General features: G+C 46.8%; 1 protein-coding gene across 1 annotated transcript; it reads right to left on the bottom strand.

The window, feature by feature from the left end:
* Positions 1 to 15,421: 15,421 nt before the first annotated feature.
* Positions 15,422 to 16,135, bottom strand: LOC100277478 (polcalcin Phl p 7). The gene has a single exon (XM_008680203.2). The coding sequence runs from the start codon at positions 15,911 to 15,913 to the stop codon at positions 15,671 to 15,673; it is 243 nt and encodes an 80-aa protein (XP_008678425.1). The 5' UTR covers positions 15,914 to 16,135; the 3' UTR covers positions 15,422 to 15,670.
* Positions 16,136 to 18,199: the final 2,064 nt, after the last annotated feature.

Below are 18,199 nucleotides of genomic sequence, written 5' to 3' on the forward strand. Positions count from 1 at the left end.
TGACGTCCAGCAAGCTTTTCGCGAGCGTGCTGGCGTCGTCCGCTTGCTCGGGATTGGCGTGTCGCGGGGAGACGGTGCTCGTCTTCGTCTCAAGCGCGAAGTCGATACCCGGTGCGCCCCCCATTGGGGTACCGGCGCTGTCGACTCGCTCGACAGCCGACGAGGCGCTGCCTCCTGCTTGGCCTTGGTTGCCCCGCCTTCCCCTCCATCGGCGGGGAAGAGGGCGGGATGAGCTCGAAGGTTGTTCTTCCACCACGCGGGGAAGACGTCGTCGATTCCGACGCTGGCGGGCGGACTGTCGGCCGCCATTGCCGCTGTCGCCCGGCAGTGGAATGAGTATCATGTCGTAGCTGCCGTCGAGGGACATGAACTCAAGACTCCCGAAACGGAGCACCGTCCCGGGTTGGAGAGGTTGCTGGAGGCTGCCCATCTGGAGCTTGACGGGAAGCTGTTCGTCAACACGCAGCAGGCCCCTACCTGGCGCGCCAACTGTCGGCGTTTCGAGACCGGGGGGTCCCTGAGCCGACGAGTGAATGTCGCCGCGTGCCCCAGCCCAGATGGATCGAGCGCGAGGGCGAGCGCGAAGGGGGGAAAGCGAGGCGGCCGGAGACCGGCGTGAGAGAGGTGGGAATCCCGCGGCCTTCGTGTTCGTCCCGCGCCCAGGTCGGGTGCGCTTGCAGTAGGGGGTTACAAGCGTCCACGCGGGAGAGGGAGCGAGCGGCTTCAAGCGAGCGCCTGTCTCGTCCTCGTCCCCGCGCGGCCAACCTTCTCTAAGAGGGCCCTGGTCCTTCCTTTTATAGGCGTAAGGAGAGGATCCAGGTGTACAATGGGGGGTGTAGCAGAGTGCTACGTGTCTAGCGGAAGAGAGCTAGCGCCCTAAGTACATGTCGTTGTGGCAGCAGGAGAGATTTTGGCATCCAGCTGGTGTGATGTCGTGGCCGTCGGAGGAGCGATGGAGCCTGGCGGAGGGACAGCTGTCGGAGCGGTTGAGTCCTTGCTGACGTCCTCTTGCTTCCGTAAGGGGGCTGAGAGCCACCGTCGTCACAGGGTATGCGGGGCGCCATCATTGCCTATCTGGCGGAGCGAGCCAGATGGGACGCCGGTCTTGTTCCCTGCGGCCCAAGTCAGCTCGGGGTAGGGTGATGATGGCGCCTCCTGTTGACGTGGCTGGTCTGCGCCCTAGGTTGGGCGATGTGGAAGCTCCTCCGAGGCCGAGGTCGAGTCTGTCTTCCATGGTCGAGGTCGAGTCCGAGCCCCTGGTTCAGGCGAGGCGGAGACCGTCGGCTGAGGCCAGGGCGGAGTCCGAGCCCTGGGGTCGGGCGAAGCGGAGTTCGTCGTCTTCTGGGGCTGAGCCCGAGTCCGAGCCCTGGGTCGGGCGGAGCGGAGTTCGTCGTCTTCCGGGACTTAGCCCGAGTCCAAGCCCTGGGTCAGGCGGAGCGGAGTTCGCCGTCTTCCGGGACTTAGCCCGAGTCCGAGCCCTGGGTCGGGCGGAGCGGAGTTCGTCGTCTTCCGGGACTTAGCCCGAGTCCGAGCCCTGGGTCGGGCGGAGCGGAGTTCGCCGTCTTCCGGGACTTAGCCCGAGTCCGAGCCCTGGGTCGGGCGAAGCGGAGTTCGTCGTCTTCCGGGTCTTAGCCCGAGTCCGAGCCCTGGGTCGGGCGGAGCGGAGTTCGCCGTCTTCCGGGACTTAGCCTGAGTCTGAGCCCTGGGTCGGGCGAAGCGGAGCTTCCTATGGTGCCTTCGGCCGGGCCTGACTGCCTGTCAGTCTCACTCTGTCAAGTGGCACCACAGTCGGAGTGGCGCAGGCGGCGCTGTCCTTCTGTCAGGCCAGTCAGTGGAGCGGCGAAGTGACGGCGGTCACGTCGGCTCTGCCGGCTGGGGGGCGCGCGTCAGGATAAAGGTGTCAGGCCACCTTTGCATTAAATGCTTCTGCGATTTGGTCGGTCGGTGCGGCGATTTGGTCAGGGTTGCTTCTTGGTGAAGACAGGGTCTCGGGCGAGCCGGAAATATATTCACCGTTGGAGGGGGGCCTCGGGCGAGACGGAAATCCTCCGGGGTTGGCTGCCCTTGTCCGAGGCTAGGCTCGGGCGAGGCGTGATTGAGTCCCTCGAATGGACTGATCCCTGACTTAATCGTACCCATCAGGCCTTTGCAGCTTCATGCTGATGGGGGTTACTAGCTGAGAATTAGGAGCCTTGAGGGTACCCCTAATTATGGTCCCCGACAGTATTGTTTGCGGTGGCATGCAATTTGCTTCACACGGACGAGGACAACGATGATGCACGGATCAACGAAGTTAGGCACGACGGCGTCAACGGTGGTGTAGGCAGTTGGCAAGCACAAACAAGAAACATTACCCCCAGGCCCTGCACCCATTTTATACCCCGACAAAACACATAAAAAACAAAAGGTCCCACAGTAAAATGTCACCAATCACCCGGACACATCCTAACGATCACTTTACAAAACACCCATCGAGGTCACCTGAACTCATGATCGAAGGAAGCGTTCGATCTTCTACTGGAAACAAACTTCGGGACTAGCTCACAAAGTTGAACTGATCCCCCGGGGACTAGTGTTGGAGTGACTTCGATCAAACTTACCCAACTAGAGTTGACTGTGTTTGGGTGCAAGATCCACAATGGTGGAAGACTTCGCTTACTGTCAACGATGGAGTCCTCGGTTGCACCCAACAAAGGAGATCGTGTGAAGGGCCACGCAAGAAGAAGGGGCTTGTCGTTGATTACGTCGTGAGGGATGAAGGCCCCCTCACCCAACGAAGTCAAGATTCTGACGAAGGCACCCTCGGCGGTCACCACAAGGCAAAGGGTCCCATATCTAGAGAAGGCCTTAAGCATTCTCCATGTGGCCCAGACTTCTCTCAGCTATGGCTTGGGCCCACTTGTAGGCCCCCAAGAGGGTTAGACTTTTATGTGTAGTTAAGGTAGTGGGTTTTGCAATACTGTAATGACCCCATTGTGGGGAATATTCCGATGTGGCAGGTGACCAGGGGCATAATGGTACTTATGTCCACCTACCATCCCCTAGTTACTTATAAATACTCCTGTTCTATACACGGATGGGACACGCACAACAAGACACTACAGTTCCCTACCTAACATTTTGTTGTGCACTTGAGCCCCGTTTGTCCCTGAGTGCTTGGGCTCACATGACCATGTGTCTGTAGGTCAAACACCTGTGTTTGTTTGTTTGGTCATGGTAAGCTTAGAAGTAAGTGGGAAGGACTGTTCATGGTCCTTAAAGATGCTGATCATGTGCTATCACCCTCCAAGACAATGATGGGAGGATTTTTAAGGCAAATGGCCAAGGCCTTAAAATCTTCCTTGCGCCCAAAATGCCATAATTCAAAGAAATGGATGTGTTCGAGCTTCATGATCACATTCATGGTCTAGCTCTGACCTAAAACAAGCCATGCAGACTACCATGTTATCTCTTTTTTTCTTTATAGTCTCACCTTTTGCATCCATACACACAAAAAATCTCATCAAATGCATGTTGTCATGTTGAAAATATGGTTATGAACACGTTTCAGGGGTGCACATTGCACCTGGCTGGTTGGCCTAGACTAGGCCGCCTGACCCCCTATGGCCACCCAGCCAAATCTAGGTCGCTTGGTCAGGCAGTTGGCCTCCCGGCCAATGCGTGCCACTATTTGTGTGTTTTTGAATTCAAATTTGAATTTCTGACCATATGAGAATTATATCCATCGTATTGGTGAGAGGATGAGGCAACTCTATCTTTATAAGGGGGTGCTCTTCCTTCTTCATCACAAATTTAGAGTTGGCCACATTCTGAAACAATGGCCCCCCAAAAACATTCTCCCCCAAAGACCACTGTTTCCATTGCTAAGGGTTCGTTGAACCCATCACCACAGTTCGTCAAGGGTATAACGTTGCTTGTGCAGAGTGTACAATGGGAAGATGACCAATCGCTGGCTGATTGGTTCGCAGCCATGGTCGCCCGACCTCACCCTAGGCCAGCCGGCAACCCTAATGGTCTCCTAGACACACCAAGGTCGATCGACCTTCCTAGGGTCCATGTTGACTCCCCACATCCTTTAGAAAATGTTGGGGACATTGGCACGATGCCTTTCTCTAGTGCAACACATTGCGAATCTGACCTATCGGACAACTCCCCCTTGTCTAGGGATGTAATATGGTTCGAAAAATATCCGCCTGGATCCGGATTTGAAGATGGTGAACTCTGGTTCGGATGGAATTTTCGGATATCCAAACTTTTTTCGGATAACGGATACGAATACGGATATTCTATTCGGATATCGAATTCAAATACAATATGTCTGATATCCGTCGGATATCGAATATCCAGATATTTTTTCGGATAAATCTTCTCGGATATCTGGATATCTTATCCGGATAGTTGTGTGCAATTTGTTGATTTTTTGTAGAATGAAATTAATAATACACAAATAGCCTTAGAAATTCATGAAATTTTATGGAGGCATAACATATGTCCACATATAATCCTCCAAAATATTTGGACTATAAAATTTACAATATGTTAGTGTTTCATTCATTTCACTTTCACTTGTTGCATGAATTACACGTGAAATCACTATAAGTATCCAAGTTTCAACATAATCAATACTTCACTTTATCATTTTCATTTGGAGACATGAGGTTATATTCTTACAGAATGTTTATTAGTCTTGGTAACTTATTTGCATTTTGATGATTTTATGCAAAATAAATTAATAATATGCACATAGCCTAAAAATTCATGAATTTTTAAAAAAACGCGACATATGTACACATATAATGCTATAAATGTTTGGACTCAAGGACTAGATACATGATCACAACCATGATATGTGTGGAATGATGTCTTACACGGTATCCGACAAAAAAATTGTTACCGACAATATTTGTGTCCGACTAGTTCCATATTTGACACACAGTTATCCGTATTTGTACCCGAGAACATTTGAATTCGAATCTGAATAAAAATATAAAAACAAATATGATTTCAGTGATATTCGTCCGTATTCGATTCGATTACATCCCTACCCTCGTCCCATTTCTGGAGTTCTTAGCCCCAAGAAAGCGGTGAAGAGCCTCTTCCCACCTAAGGAAGAGAAGCCCTCTGTACAACCGGTGAGCCTCAAAATTAGTAACTATACCATACTTGGAGTAAAAACTCTAGGAGGGTACAAGAAGGTGCTAGTTTCTAGGCATCTACAGGCAAATGTGTCAGTCATTGAATTTGACTCGATGCCGCCCCGACCGATCCGCACGGCGCGACCCTCCTTGTCGCTAGCGTTAGACCATTTCCCTCTTTAGCCTCGAGTACCCCCCCCCAACGTGACAAGGAACCCCACCATGAGAGTCTGTTGACACCTTTTCGGGCGCCAATCACTATAACAAGAACCGACGACGGTGCTCTCTGCACAGGCGCGGACGGTCCGCAGCCAGGGGTCGGATGGTCCATGACTTGGCGCAGGACTAGGGTTCCCTGCCTGACGTGTCGGATGGTCCGCGCCCTGGGGCCGGACGGTCCGCGCGTGCGCAGTGGCGGCGAAGGTCACTGGCGGCGCCTGGATCTCGCTCCCAGGAGGGACCCCGTCGGGGAGGAGAGATCCTAGGTGTTGTTTAGGCTCGGCAGGCCAACCTTGACTCCTCTAATCGACATAGAGTCAAGAAGAAGCGGAGGATTTGGGGATTGGGAAACTAAACTAGAACTACTCCTAAATGTACAAGAAATAAATGCGAGATAAATTGATTTAAGGTTCGATTGATGATCTTTAATCGGGCGTATTCCTCTGTATTTATAGAGGAGGGGGGCTGGACCCGTTACAAACAAATCTCCCGAGTTAATTCCGCGAATCTAGCTAACAACAATAGCAAGAAACTTGGAACCCTAATTGGCTATGCGCATGCGCGGACCGTCTAGACCACCAGTGCGGACCGTCCGGCCCTAGGGCCGGACCGTCCGACCGTCTCTTTTGGGGCTCAACATATGCCCCTTGCCTTTTGGCGGAGCTGAGCAAACCAAAAGCAACTAACACGATGTGATCACATCAGTTTCCTTAGGCATCTTGCCACATACTAGGATGATACTGCTTGAGGAAACACTCGTTTAAAGCCATGGGCAAGTTTTTGCCTTGTAATGTTTGCAACAAGTAGGCATTACCGGACCTCACCTGCATGACTCTGTAAGGGCCTTCCTGGTTTGGCGACCACTTCCCAAACTTCCGGTCTTTGCTCCTCAGAGGCAGGACAGTCTTCCACACCAGGTCCCCTACCTGGAACGATTTAGCCTTGACCTTCTTGTTGTAATCTTTGGCAACCATTATCTTGTCCTTCTCTATTTCTCCTAAGGTTGTCACCCTTTTGTCAGTCACTTCATCAATATTGTCCATCAATGAATTATAATAATCATCGCCAGTTAGATCATTTTGCTTAGCGAACCTGACAACATTTAAACTTATCTCTACCGGTAACACTGCTTCCTGCCCATAGACAAGCTCAAACGAAGATATTTTAGTAGCATGGTGTTTAGATATTCTATGAGCCCATAAAGCTTCGGACAAAATCTTATGCCAATGCTTAGGATGATCAGATATCTTCTTTTTTATCAGGCTAATCAATGTCCTATTACTAGACTCGACATTTCCATTGGCCTGAGCATAATATGGAGATGAATTGAGTAACTTAATTCTATATAATTCAGCAAACTCATGTACCTCCTTTGACATAATAGAAGCCCCTTGGTCTGTAGTCAAAGTCTGGGAAATGTCGAATCTATGAATAATATGCTCAGTTATGAACTCAATTACCTCCTTGTGTGTCATGTTCTTTAGAGCAACGACTTCAGTCCATTTAGTAAAGTAGTCAGTGGCAACTAACACGAACTGATGCCCTTTTGACGATAAAGGATGAATTTCTCCTATAAAGTCCAATCCCCATCCTCTGAAAGGCCAAGGCTTGATGATAGGATGTAATTTAGCTGCAAGGACCAACTGTAAGTCACCGGATTTTTGACATACTTGGCATCCTTTGTAGTACTTAAAACAATCAACTATTCATCTTTGGAGCCGATTGATGGGTACCACAAATCCCTTCATGTACTTCAGCCATGGCTAATATAGCATCACCTAGGCCCAAGCATTTAAGCAGGATATCGTTGACTGTTCGGCGGTAGAGTTCATCACTCATTAAAACATACTTGAAAGATGTACACCGAACGATCTTATCCGTCCTAACACTAGGACTTCGTAGATAATTAATTATGGGTGTCCTCCAATCGCTTGCATCAGCTTCATTACCAGCCGAATCAATCAGGAGAACTTTCCTAGCAACCTCGGACAGTTCGAAACCCTCAACCGGACGGTCCGCGACCTGGGGAATTGGCCCTGTATCGGTTATTAGATTTTTGGTGTTGTGAAATTTCCTTCGCTTTATCCGATAACCTGATGCATCTTGTGACAAATTGTTAGCTATGTGATTCTCAACTCTAGAGATGTGCCGAATGCTGAATTCGTCAAAAGAATGAATTATGCCCCAACATTTTTCAAGGTAACTGTTTAGAGTACCATCAAAACGTTGATATTATTTTAATATTTGTTGGACAACCAGCTGAGAATCACCAAATGCCCTCACATGTTTTACTCCCATATAACTTAACATCTCCAAGCCGAACAAAAGGGCCTCATATTCGGCTTGATTATTAGTGCAATAAGTTTTTAATCGGCTAGAAAAGTCAAAAGAGACATTACTTGGTGAAACAAGCACGATGCCAATTCCTTGTCCTTCATTGCAAACCGATCCATCAAAATATAAAATCCAGGGAGTAACAGTGAGGTATGATATGTCTAGTTTATGAGTGTCATCAATCCGATGTTCTACAATAAAGTCTGTTACGACCTGACCTTTCATAGATTTCAATGGTTCATAAGCCAAGTCATATTTTATGAGTGCATAAGCCCATTAACCAATTCTACCACTCATAATCGGGTTTTGCAACATGTATTTGATCACTTCGCTTTGACCGGAAATGGTGCAATGACTAGACAACAAATAACATCTACACTTGGTGCATGCATAAAACAGGCATAAGCTCAATGAAAGTGTACCTTATTTCAGCATCCACCAGCCTCCGACTTAGATAGGTCACCACATGTTCCTTTCCTCTGGTCTCTTGTGTCAGAACAGCCCCAATAACCTTATCTTCAGCTACAATGTACAATCTGAACGGTACTCCTACTTGCGGTGCTTTTAACACGGGAGCCGAAGACAAATATTTTCTAATGAGATCAAACACTTCCTGTTGTTCTGCCCCCTAGATGAATTCAGCATCATTTTTAAGCCGAAGGATAGGGGTGAAGGCATCAATCTTCCCGGCTACGTTAGAAATAAACCTTCGTAAATAATTTATCTTGCCAAGGAACTTCTGCACTTTGACCTTACAGGTCGGAGGTCCCATATTCCAAATAGATTTAATTTGGTCAGGGTCTATCTCTATACCATGTTCATGAATGATGAATCCTAAGAACTTACCAGCCAACACTCCAAAAGCACATTTACGTGGGTTCATTTTTAGACCATACCGACGCATTTTATCAAAGGCTTTGCGCAAATTAGCTATATGAGAATTAAACTCAGCCGATTTGACTACAATATCATCAATGTATACTTCCACAGTGTTTCCCAACAGCTCATGAAAGATCAAATTCATAGCCATCTGATAAGTAGCACTAGCATTTTTTAGACCAAATGTCATGACAACCCACTCAAATAAACCAATAAAGCCTGGAAATATAAAGGCCGTTTTAGACGCATCTTCTTCGGCCATGAAAATCTGATTATACCCAGCATTACCATCAATAAAGCTAATAATTATATTCCCTGACGCATTATTGATTAATGTGTCGGCTATGGGCATGGGATATTCATCTTTAGAAGTTGCTCTATTTAAATTGCGAAAATCAATGCATACTTTGAGCTTACCTGATTCTTTCTTTTCCACCGGCACAATATTGGAGACCCACTCTGCGTATCTGCAAGGTCTAATAAAATTAGCTTCTAGCAGCCGGTGAATTTTGTCCTTTATTCATGGGAGAAGGCCTGGACGAAATGTTCTAGCTTTTTGCTTGAAAGGTCTGAAACCGGACTTAATGGGCAGTCAATGCTCTACTATCTCACGGCTTAATCCCGGCATCTCAGTGTAATTCCAAGCAAAGCAATCAGAATATTCTTTCAACAGACCGATCATTTCATCTCTAGGATCTGTCTCCAGGGTCTTATTCACAAAAGTCGGCCTTGGAGTTTTACCACATCCTATATCAATCTCCTCCAAAGGATCGGCTGATGTAAACCCTTGTCCTAATTTGTCGAGATCTCTGAATTCCTCTATTATGTCTCCCACAGAGGAATTAGATGATCTTTGTGTGACGACGGACCCTCCGGTCTCGGGGGCCGGATCGTCCGCGACACTGGTTTTATGCTGCAATGGATGTTCGGTCTTAAAAGCCAAATTGTCTTGTAAAAGACCGAACCGTCCGACCTCAGAAGTCGGACCGTCCGCGACCAGGGACTCATTCATTCTATGTGTACTCATCATTTAAACTTTATTTAGGATTTAGCCGATTCTCCATCGGCTCTAGCATTACAGGAATGAAACCCTTTTTATCTATACTTATGAACTGATAATCAGAAAAATCTACTCCTGTGAGACACGTAGCAGTCTCATAGGTCCAAAGTACAGGGGCATCGGCCACAGCGATACAGGCCGATGCATCAGCATGTACTTGTTCTACATCATCGCCTACCCATTGTAGTAACATTTGATGTAGCATAGAAGGTACACATTGGTTAGCATGGATCCAATCCCTGCCTAGGATTAGACCCGATGGTTAACTCAACGGACGTGACTCCCTTGGCTTTGATCGAACTATCAGTTCCAACGCCGCTGAGGGTCATGTTGGTCTTGACAAGTTCGGCATCTTGTTTACCTAGTTTTCTGTATAATGAATGAGGCATTAGATTTACAGCCGCCCCCCGTCTACCAACATTTTAGCAACCGTATCCCATCAATGTGACTGTGCACGAAGAGCGACTTCAAATGATTTACCGATTCCTTTTGTTTATTGAAGGCGGCTTCTTTAGGACCAAAGTCAAACTGAGCAACGACAGGTTCATCGTCGCCGACAATAGTAGAATCGGCGGAAAATGTAATCACATTTATGTCCATACCTGTGTGCTCTAGAGAAGCCTCGTAGTCCACCAGGTCCTCTCCTAGTAGGTCTTCCTCCTCCATGGGCGTCGACACGTTGTTGGAGGTGTCCTGGTGTAGTGCGAACGGTCCGAACTCGAGAGTCAGATGGTCCGTGTCATCTGCGGATGGCCTGGCCTTTATAGCCGGACTGTCTGTCGTACCTGCAAAGAACTGTGGAGTTGTTGTCTCATTCTCTGTCTTCGTGGTCGTTTGATTTATCTCAACGACCTTTGGCCTCCACCTCTTTTGTGGTGGGGGGCACTGTGGATGTGTGTCATTAAATATTTTTTTCTACCTCCTTTTCCTGGTTCTCCTTCGCTCTTAGGCACTGTAATTTTCGCTTTTGGGACCGTGTCAATCTCGATGGGCACCATCGATGCATGGAGTATTTTGGATCGACTATTTTGATGGCAGTCGTATCTTCTTTTTTGTTTGTGTTGGCCGATTCACCAAAAATCATCGGTCCTTCATTATTTTCCTGTATGACGACATTTGTTGTACCTATTTTGATGATGTTCTTTTTTTGTTGTTCTCTCGGTTGTTATAGGTAAATGCCCCCCTGCCGGATTGGTCGGCCTTTGCGTCCAAGTAGTCCGGCAATCTTGCTGGGCTTGTGCCTGGTGACCGGATTGAGTGGCGCTCAATCGGTCTTGTACTGGAGGTGCCAACCAGTTGAATAAAGATACTTGGGGTGCCCCCCCCAAGCGGGATACTGTGGCATCCCAAATGGTATGGTGGCATACCCCCACATTTGATTTGGGGCGTATGGCGGTGGTACGTATGCATATTGATATGGCATAGGTAGATATGGGGGTGGAGGTGTCCATGCAGGTATGTTAGGCCTGAACTGGCCAGTATGACCTTCCATTTTTTCCGATTAGTGAGGTGGTACAATCGGTCTTACCTGCTGTTGCTTCTGAATGGGCGAGCGAGGTCGCTTCGCTGGCCAGTCACTTGGGCCGGCCTTCTTTTTTACATATTTAGACAATAATTGGTTAAAGGTCGGGCCGGATCTTACCAGTTGGCCAGCTGCCTTTACCATGTTAGTTTTCCACGCACCTATTTCTGGTCGTCGTGGTTTGAAGGTACGTGGTCGTCGTGGTTCCTGGGCGTTGCCGAACCGTCTACTGGAATGGTCTAGACTTTTCGGCGGTGTCCCGGACCGTCCGTGTCTATGCGTTGGACCGTCCGCGATGTGCAAAATAGGTGTACATGTCTGGTCCCTTGCTTTCACCTGCCCCCAACGTTGGAGGTGGTGATGGTAACTTTCAAAGTCTCCCCTCCGTTAGGAGTATTTTCCGCCACCGCTTTCCTGCAAGAGATTTTATTATTCTCATCGGCCTTCCGCGCGTCGCCGATGATGACTTCTTTGCCTTTACCCTTATCGATTGTGTTGGGCCGAATTAGGACCTTTTTGCCCTTGAAGTCGATCACATTCATTGGGAAGGGTTCCATATCTACCTGCATTTCCTGAAATTCCAATCGTCCCTCGTTAATGGCCGATTGAATTTGTCGTCGGAACACATTGCAATCATTAGTGGCATGATAAAATGAGTTATGCCACTTGCAGTATGCATGACGTTTTAGTTCGTCGGCGAATGGAACAATATGATTTATTTTAATGTTGCCATTTTTGAGTAATTCATCAAATATTTTGTCACATTTGCCAACATTAAATATAAGCTTAGCCTCCTCTTGTCGTTTCTTTTGAATCGGTTGTAGGGAGGAACAAGCCGAAGATTTGGCCTGCTTTGGCCAAACCATTTCAGCCGTGTATACTTCTGTTGATTCGTCATCCGAGCTGCTTTGGTCGCACTCTACTATATGCATGTTGTGACGAATTGTTTTAGTAGTTTCTTTGCTTCGACTTTCATAAGCCAAAGCTCTTTGATGTAATTGTGCTAGCGTAAAAAACTGGATACCTTCTAATTTTTCCTTTAAATAATATCGCGGTCCATTAAAGGCTAATCCTGCTAGCTGTTTTTCTGCTAAATGAATTTGAAAGCATCGGTTTCTTGTATCCCGGAACCTCCGGATGTATTCATTAACCGATTCGTCTTTCCCTTGTCGCAGGGCTACTAGGTCTATCAAATCTAACTCATAATCACCCGAAAAGAAGTGACCGTGGAATTTTTGTTCTAAATCCCCCATGACAAAATAGAATTAGGGGGTAATGTGGCGTACCATGCGAATGTGGTTCCTGTTAAAGATAATGAAAATAAACACACACGGAACGCCTCTGTGTTGGCCAATTCTCCTAATTGTGCTAGAAACCGACCTATGTGTTCACGTGTGCTTTTCCCTTGGTCACCCGAAATTTTTGCGAATTCGGGTATCCTGGTTCCCTGTGGGTATGGGTGGTGGTCAAATCGGCTGTCATAAGGCCTTCGATATGATTGCCTCCCAGGGACCATGCTTACTCCGAGCTTATCTCGGAATGCTCCGGCTATTTCTTCCCTCACTATATCAATGGCAGCCGGTGGGAGACCACTGACTCTTTGTCCTATCATAGGTGAGGTTGTTTGGACATTGGTTTGTTGTCTTCCTCCCATTGGTTTGAGTTCTGTGGTGCATTACTATTTGCCCTATATGGTTCATAAGATTGACCATTCCTTTCTGGCCTTCTAGGCGGGACCGGAAAGTACTCGCCCCCATGGGCTTGGGATTCTGTATTAATGGGTTGGTGCATTGTATAGTGCGATGGGAAGTGTTGCTGGAATGTGCGAGGATTTAGGTAACAATCCTCCTCAAACAACCCAATGCCGAACCGTTCGATCGGATACGCGGATCGTCCGATCGGATATGCGGACTGTCCGTGATCACATGCGGACGATCTGTCTAGGTGGTTTAGGGCTTGTGTAACATGTGGCGGCTCGGACGCATATCTCGGTAATTCATTAAAAATGAGACCAGCCGTTGCTGGCCCAGACGGTCCGCGCTCACGTGCGGACGGTCCGGACATGTGCAGATCAGCTAATTTACTGCTGATGTGCGTAGGAGGCTGTGGTTGCTCAGGGTATGTGTCCATCGGCATCCCATAAAGGGGTTGTGACTGGTCGTGACAACCTGTAGCCGATAAATTATGTGTGTTTTCCGCCAATTCAAACTCGTGCGAAGGAAAATTTGCAACAGTGGATTTATCAAACGCATGTACTAGCCTTTTATAATCCTTTTGTATACCCCCTACAATATGTTGAATTTTCTCCTGCTGCTTATCTATATAATTTTTAAGAGATTGGAGCTCGTTTGTGTTACTTACCTCGGGAGTAGTCGTGGAAGGTCGAAGCGAAGCCAGATTTGTCGCCCGTTGCCGAACGACTTTGTTGTTCCTGTCCACCTTGAAGTTGGCCAGGAACTTCGCCTTTGCTTCTTAGATCACCTGCTCCTTGTGCTCCTCGAACTGGAGCTGTTCGTCAGCCGGCAAGGTTTCCCAAATCGGCTCTATAATATTGTTGGGGGAGATTTCAGAGTTATACCTTGAACCGGCCATTGAGGGCTGATCTGACGGGTCTATATGTACTGTCCCCAGCGGAGTCGCCAATAAGTGTGTTGACGCCTTTTCGGGCGCCAATCACTATAACAAGAACCGGTGGTAGTGCTCTCTGCACAGGCGCGGATGGTCCGCGGCCAGGGATCGGACGGTCCGCAACCTGGCGCAGGGCTAGGGTTCCCTGCCTGACATGCCGGATGATCTACGCCCTGGGGCCGGACGGTCCGCGCGTGCGCAGGGGCGGCAAAGGTCACTGGCGGTGCCTGGATCTCGCTCCCGGGAGGGACCCCGTCGGGGAGGAGAGATCCTAGGTGTTGTCTAGGCTCGGCAGACCGACCTAGACTCCTCTGATCGACGTAGAGTCGATGAGAAGCGGAGGATTTAGGGATTGTGAGACTAAATTAGAATTAGACTGAACTACTCCTAAAATGTAAAAAAATAAATACGAGATAAATTGATTTAAGGTTCGATTGATGATCTTTAATCGGCCGTATTCCTCTGTATTTATATAGGAGGGGGACTGGACCCGTTACAAACAAATCTCCCGAGTTAATTCTGTGAATCTAGCCAACAACAATAGCAAGAAATTCGAAACCCTAATTGGCTTTGCGCACGCGCAAATCATCTGGACCACCAGTGCGGACCGTCTGGACCGTAGACCGTCCAGCCCCAGGGCCGGACCGTCCGGCCGTCTCTTTTGGGGCTCAACAGACTCCACCAGACTTCACGGAAACGCACCATCGCCGTGTAGCACTGCGCCACGGCGGCGGTGGCGGGTGCAATCGGCGCGAAGAAGCTGTGCCGCCTGTCGCACATCTTTACCAAGGTGCCGAAGCTCCCCTTCACGGCCGACGTGGACGTTTCCGAGGAGGATGTGGTCGCACACCGTGGGGTGGGTGGCTGGGAGTCATTCTGTTAAGAGAGTCCGACGCAAACCGTGTGCTTCCGTGGCCGACCGCTAGTTCCTCCCGCGTTGTGTTAGGTAGTGTTTGGTTGAGGAGTCAAGTAGAACGGAGTCGTTCAATCCCTAGTTCTAAGAATGGAGCCGCTCCGTTCTGTGTTTGGTAAGCTGGAACGGAGCGGCTCTGCTTTTTGTTTGGTTGCAGAGTGAACTGGAACAGAGCGGCTCTGTTTTTTGTTTGGTTGCAGAGGTGGGCGCGCGAGCTGTTGCGCACGGATGGGAGGGCGAGCTGTGGGAGCGGGCTGGGAACAGAGCGGCTCCGTCCCATTGATTTTTTGGAGTGGGATGGCTCCGGATCTGAGGAGAATATTCCCTAATTGGAGCCACTCCGTTCTAGTTACTTTATAACCAAACAACAATAAAACTGGAACAGAACGACTCCGTTCTACTTGGCTCTTCAACCAAACACTACCTTAGTTTCTGCATTCCTGTCAAACATGATGACTATACGATTTTAATAGAAAACTGAATCTAACGGTCGTGATGTATAAAAGAATGGCTGTTTTATAGTATAGATTCAGGCCACTGAAGCTATAAATATGTAAGCGTTCGAGCATACAATAAGATATATGATAAACTCAAATTCAGGTAGCTGTCTTATAGCGCCTCTAATATTTTACACAAAATAAGACGCACTTGTTTTCCATTGAAACACTGTATCTGGTTACGAATGAAGGATACGGATCGCTTCTCGATCTCCAGTAAAAATTAAATACATGGAAATTAAAGCTGGACTGGCAGGTATACACTTATCCGATCGAGGAAACACAGAAAAAATAAATAAATGGAAGTCCACATATATATTTGATTGGTGACCATGAAAATATAAAATAAAACAAAACAAAATCCTACTAGTAGTACTTATAAGGAGGTGAACGACAGCAATAAGACCGGCGAGGCAGGCCAGATGAAATGACACGTTGGGGGCATGATCATCGATGGTATCCTATTGATGATGATGTGATGTTTCAGAAGACCTTTGCGACGTCCTTCATGAGCCCCGGGTTGGCGTTACTGAAGGTGATGAACTCGTTGAAGTCGATGCAGCCGTCGCCGTCGGTGTCGATCTCGGCCATCATGCGCTGCACCTCGTCGGCGGAGGTGGACCCCAGAGTCCGCAGAGCCTCCGTCAGCTCCGACAGCGAGATCTTGCCGTCCCCGTTGGTGTCGAACCGCTTGAAGATCCGCTCCATGTCCGCCGTTGCCGCCATTGTGGAATCTGCTGGGCCACCGATGGCTGGATGGACCGTCGTGTCTTAGCTGGTAGCCCGGCCGGGCACTCACTCTCCACGGATTACGGTCAAGCGTGGCGGTGGCGGGTCTCTCTCTCCGATGACGCTCCGAGTTACCGTACACCTTGACGTCGGCGTCAGCGCGTGCACGCGTTCGTGCTTCTCCTAGCTCGGTCGTGCTCTTCTATGCATGTATCCGCTGCATATATATACACACATATATATAGCAACGAGGTCCCCAATTTAGTTAGCTGTACCGGACGGCTGCTGCCTGCGCTGCATAGGTGGAGGTATGGAGGAGAGGACATGCTGGCGAGAAATACTTGGGTCGCCTCTCTGCCATTCGTCGCCATGCACCAGCTGCACTGCACCCCCACCCACACCCCCAAAGAATCGTCCATGGTCTAGCACATAATTTACTTAAATGTGTCAGGTTTATTTTAGACGACCTAAATTTTATAAAAATCCCAAAATTTATTTCTGGTCTAACGTTCACATCATAGCCTAAAATTTAAAATAGATTTAATAAAAAAATAAAATATAAGACAAATAAATATGACTAAAAGAAAATTTAATATTTCGATTAAGTTATTAGAGCTATGCGATGACTATCTTGTTAAAAATCCTTTTGTTAGAAGCAAAAAGAATATACCAGATTCATACAGAGTTCATAAGTTCAGTTTATCGTCTAATGTTTGTAAAAAAGTAAAATTTCATCACATACTTTAATTCAAAGCTAAAAAAACATCTAACTAACATCATCTCTAACTTTGTGTTCTTTATCGAGTACATGAAAGTGTGTAATGAAGTGCGATTTTAATGAATATATATGAGCTTTTTTTGTCTCTATATGAGTCATTTTGTGTCTACCTTAAATGAACCGTGATTGTCCCCGCACATGTGCCGCGACCTCGGCCTAATATATCGGACCAGGCTGGCCCGACACTAAATTATTTCGGGTCGTGTTGTGTCTGGGCCGTGTTTTTTTCTATGCTTCGGGCCAGTCTATCAGATCTGCCCTAAATGTACACCTATACACTCAGTCGAACAAACATCAATTAGCTTTGAGGGCCAGTTGATTAGAAGTAAGGCCGGATATCAAGCCAACTCGTCTCGGCTCATCCGAGTTCGAGCTGGCTCGTTAAGTTAATAAGCTGGCTCGACTCTTCGTTAAGCTAATGAGTTATAGAGTCATCTCGGCTAGCTTGACTCGTTTACGAGCTCGAGCTGACTCGTTTAGCTCGCGATCTAGATCAGAAAAAAACAATATGTATATAATAATCAATTTCTAGTTAATTTCAAACTAATTTAATAATATAAATAATAATTATACTAATAGTTTCACAGACCACATCAATGTAACATCAAATTAACACAACTCATCACTTATCAATTCACAAGTTACAATTTACACACATATTAATCAATTTAACTCATAGTTATATTCGCATAGACCAATTAAACATATAGAAACAATTTATCAATCATTAGTTTAATTTATACACTATAAACACCATACATACAGATAGCATGTTCATCAATTGTTACGTAAATAATATGTATAATTTCATTTTGCAGAAACCAGGGCCGTTCCTGGCTTTTCAGGGGCCGAGTGCGAAATCTGATATCGAGGCCCATCCACACACAAATATAATTATATATATATATAATTATACATATATTATCAAATATTTGACATATAAAAATTATTATGTACTATTTTGAAGTTTACAAGATAACAAATGTAAAATATAGCAAAAAGCACTTGTTATCTGATATTATTAAAAATATCTTTTAACATTTTGTGATACAAATTCATCTCTTATATCATTGAGATCAATCTCATCCAACAACTTTTTTTTTCGATATATAGAATCACCAAGCCATTTAACATCTCTTGAGTTATTGTTGATAAAAAATAGTTCACAAAAATATTTCAATTTTAAAAAGCTTCTCTCTGCCAAAGCAACCATCATATGTATAGTTTATAATACTCTCCCTATATCAAAATAGAATTTGTTTTGCTTCTTTAGTGGATTCATCATCATCAATATAAACATAAAAATCAAGAATTAAAACAAATACTATTTTGAAACGGATGGAGTATTCGATAAGTAATTAAGACAGTTTAAGAATATAAACGAGACTAGTCGATAACTCGTTACCGCATCGCTCTTTACGTATTTATGTCTATAATAGATAGGTTTAACAGGAAAAAATGCTACCGTATAGTGGCTAGGGACCCTCTATTTTTGGGGTTCGATG

Source organism: Zea mays, chromosome 4 (assembly GCF_902167145.1).
Source record: "Zea mays cultivar B73 chromosome 4, Zm-B73-REFERENCE-NAM-5.0, whole genome shotgun sequence".
Taxonomy (NCBI): Eukaryota; Viridiplantae; Streptophyta; class Magnoliopsida; order Poales; family Poaceae; genus Zea; species Zea mays.

Excerpts from the sequence above, each read along its gene's own strand:
- LOC100277478 (XM_008680203.2), bottom strand. The coding sequence starts at position 15,913 with ATGGCGGCAACGGCGGACATGGAGCGGATCTTCAAGCGGTTCGACACC.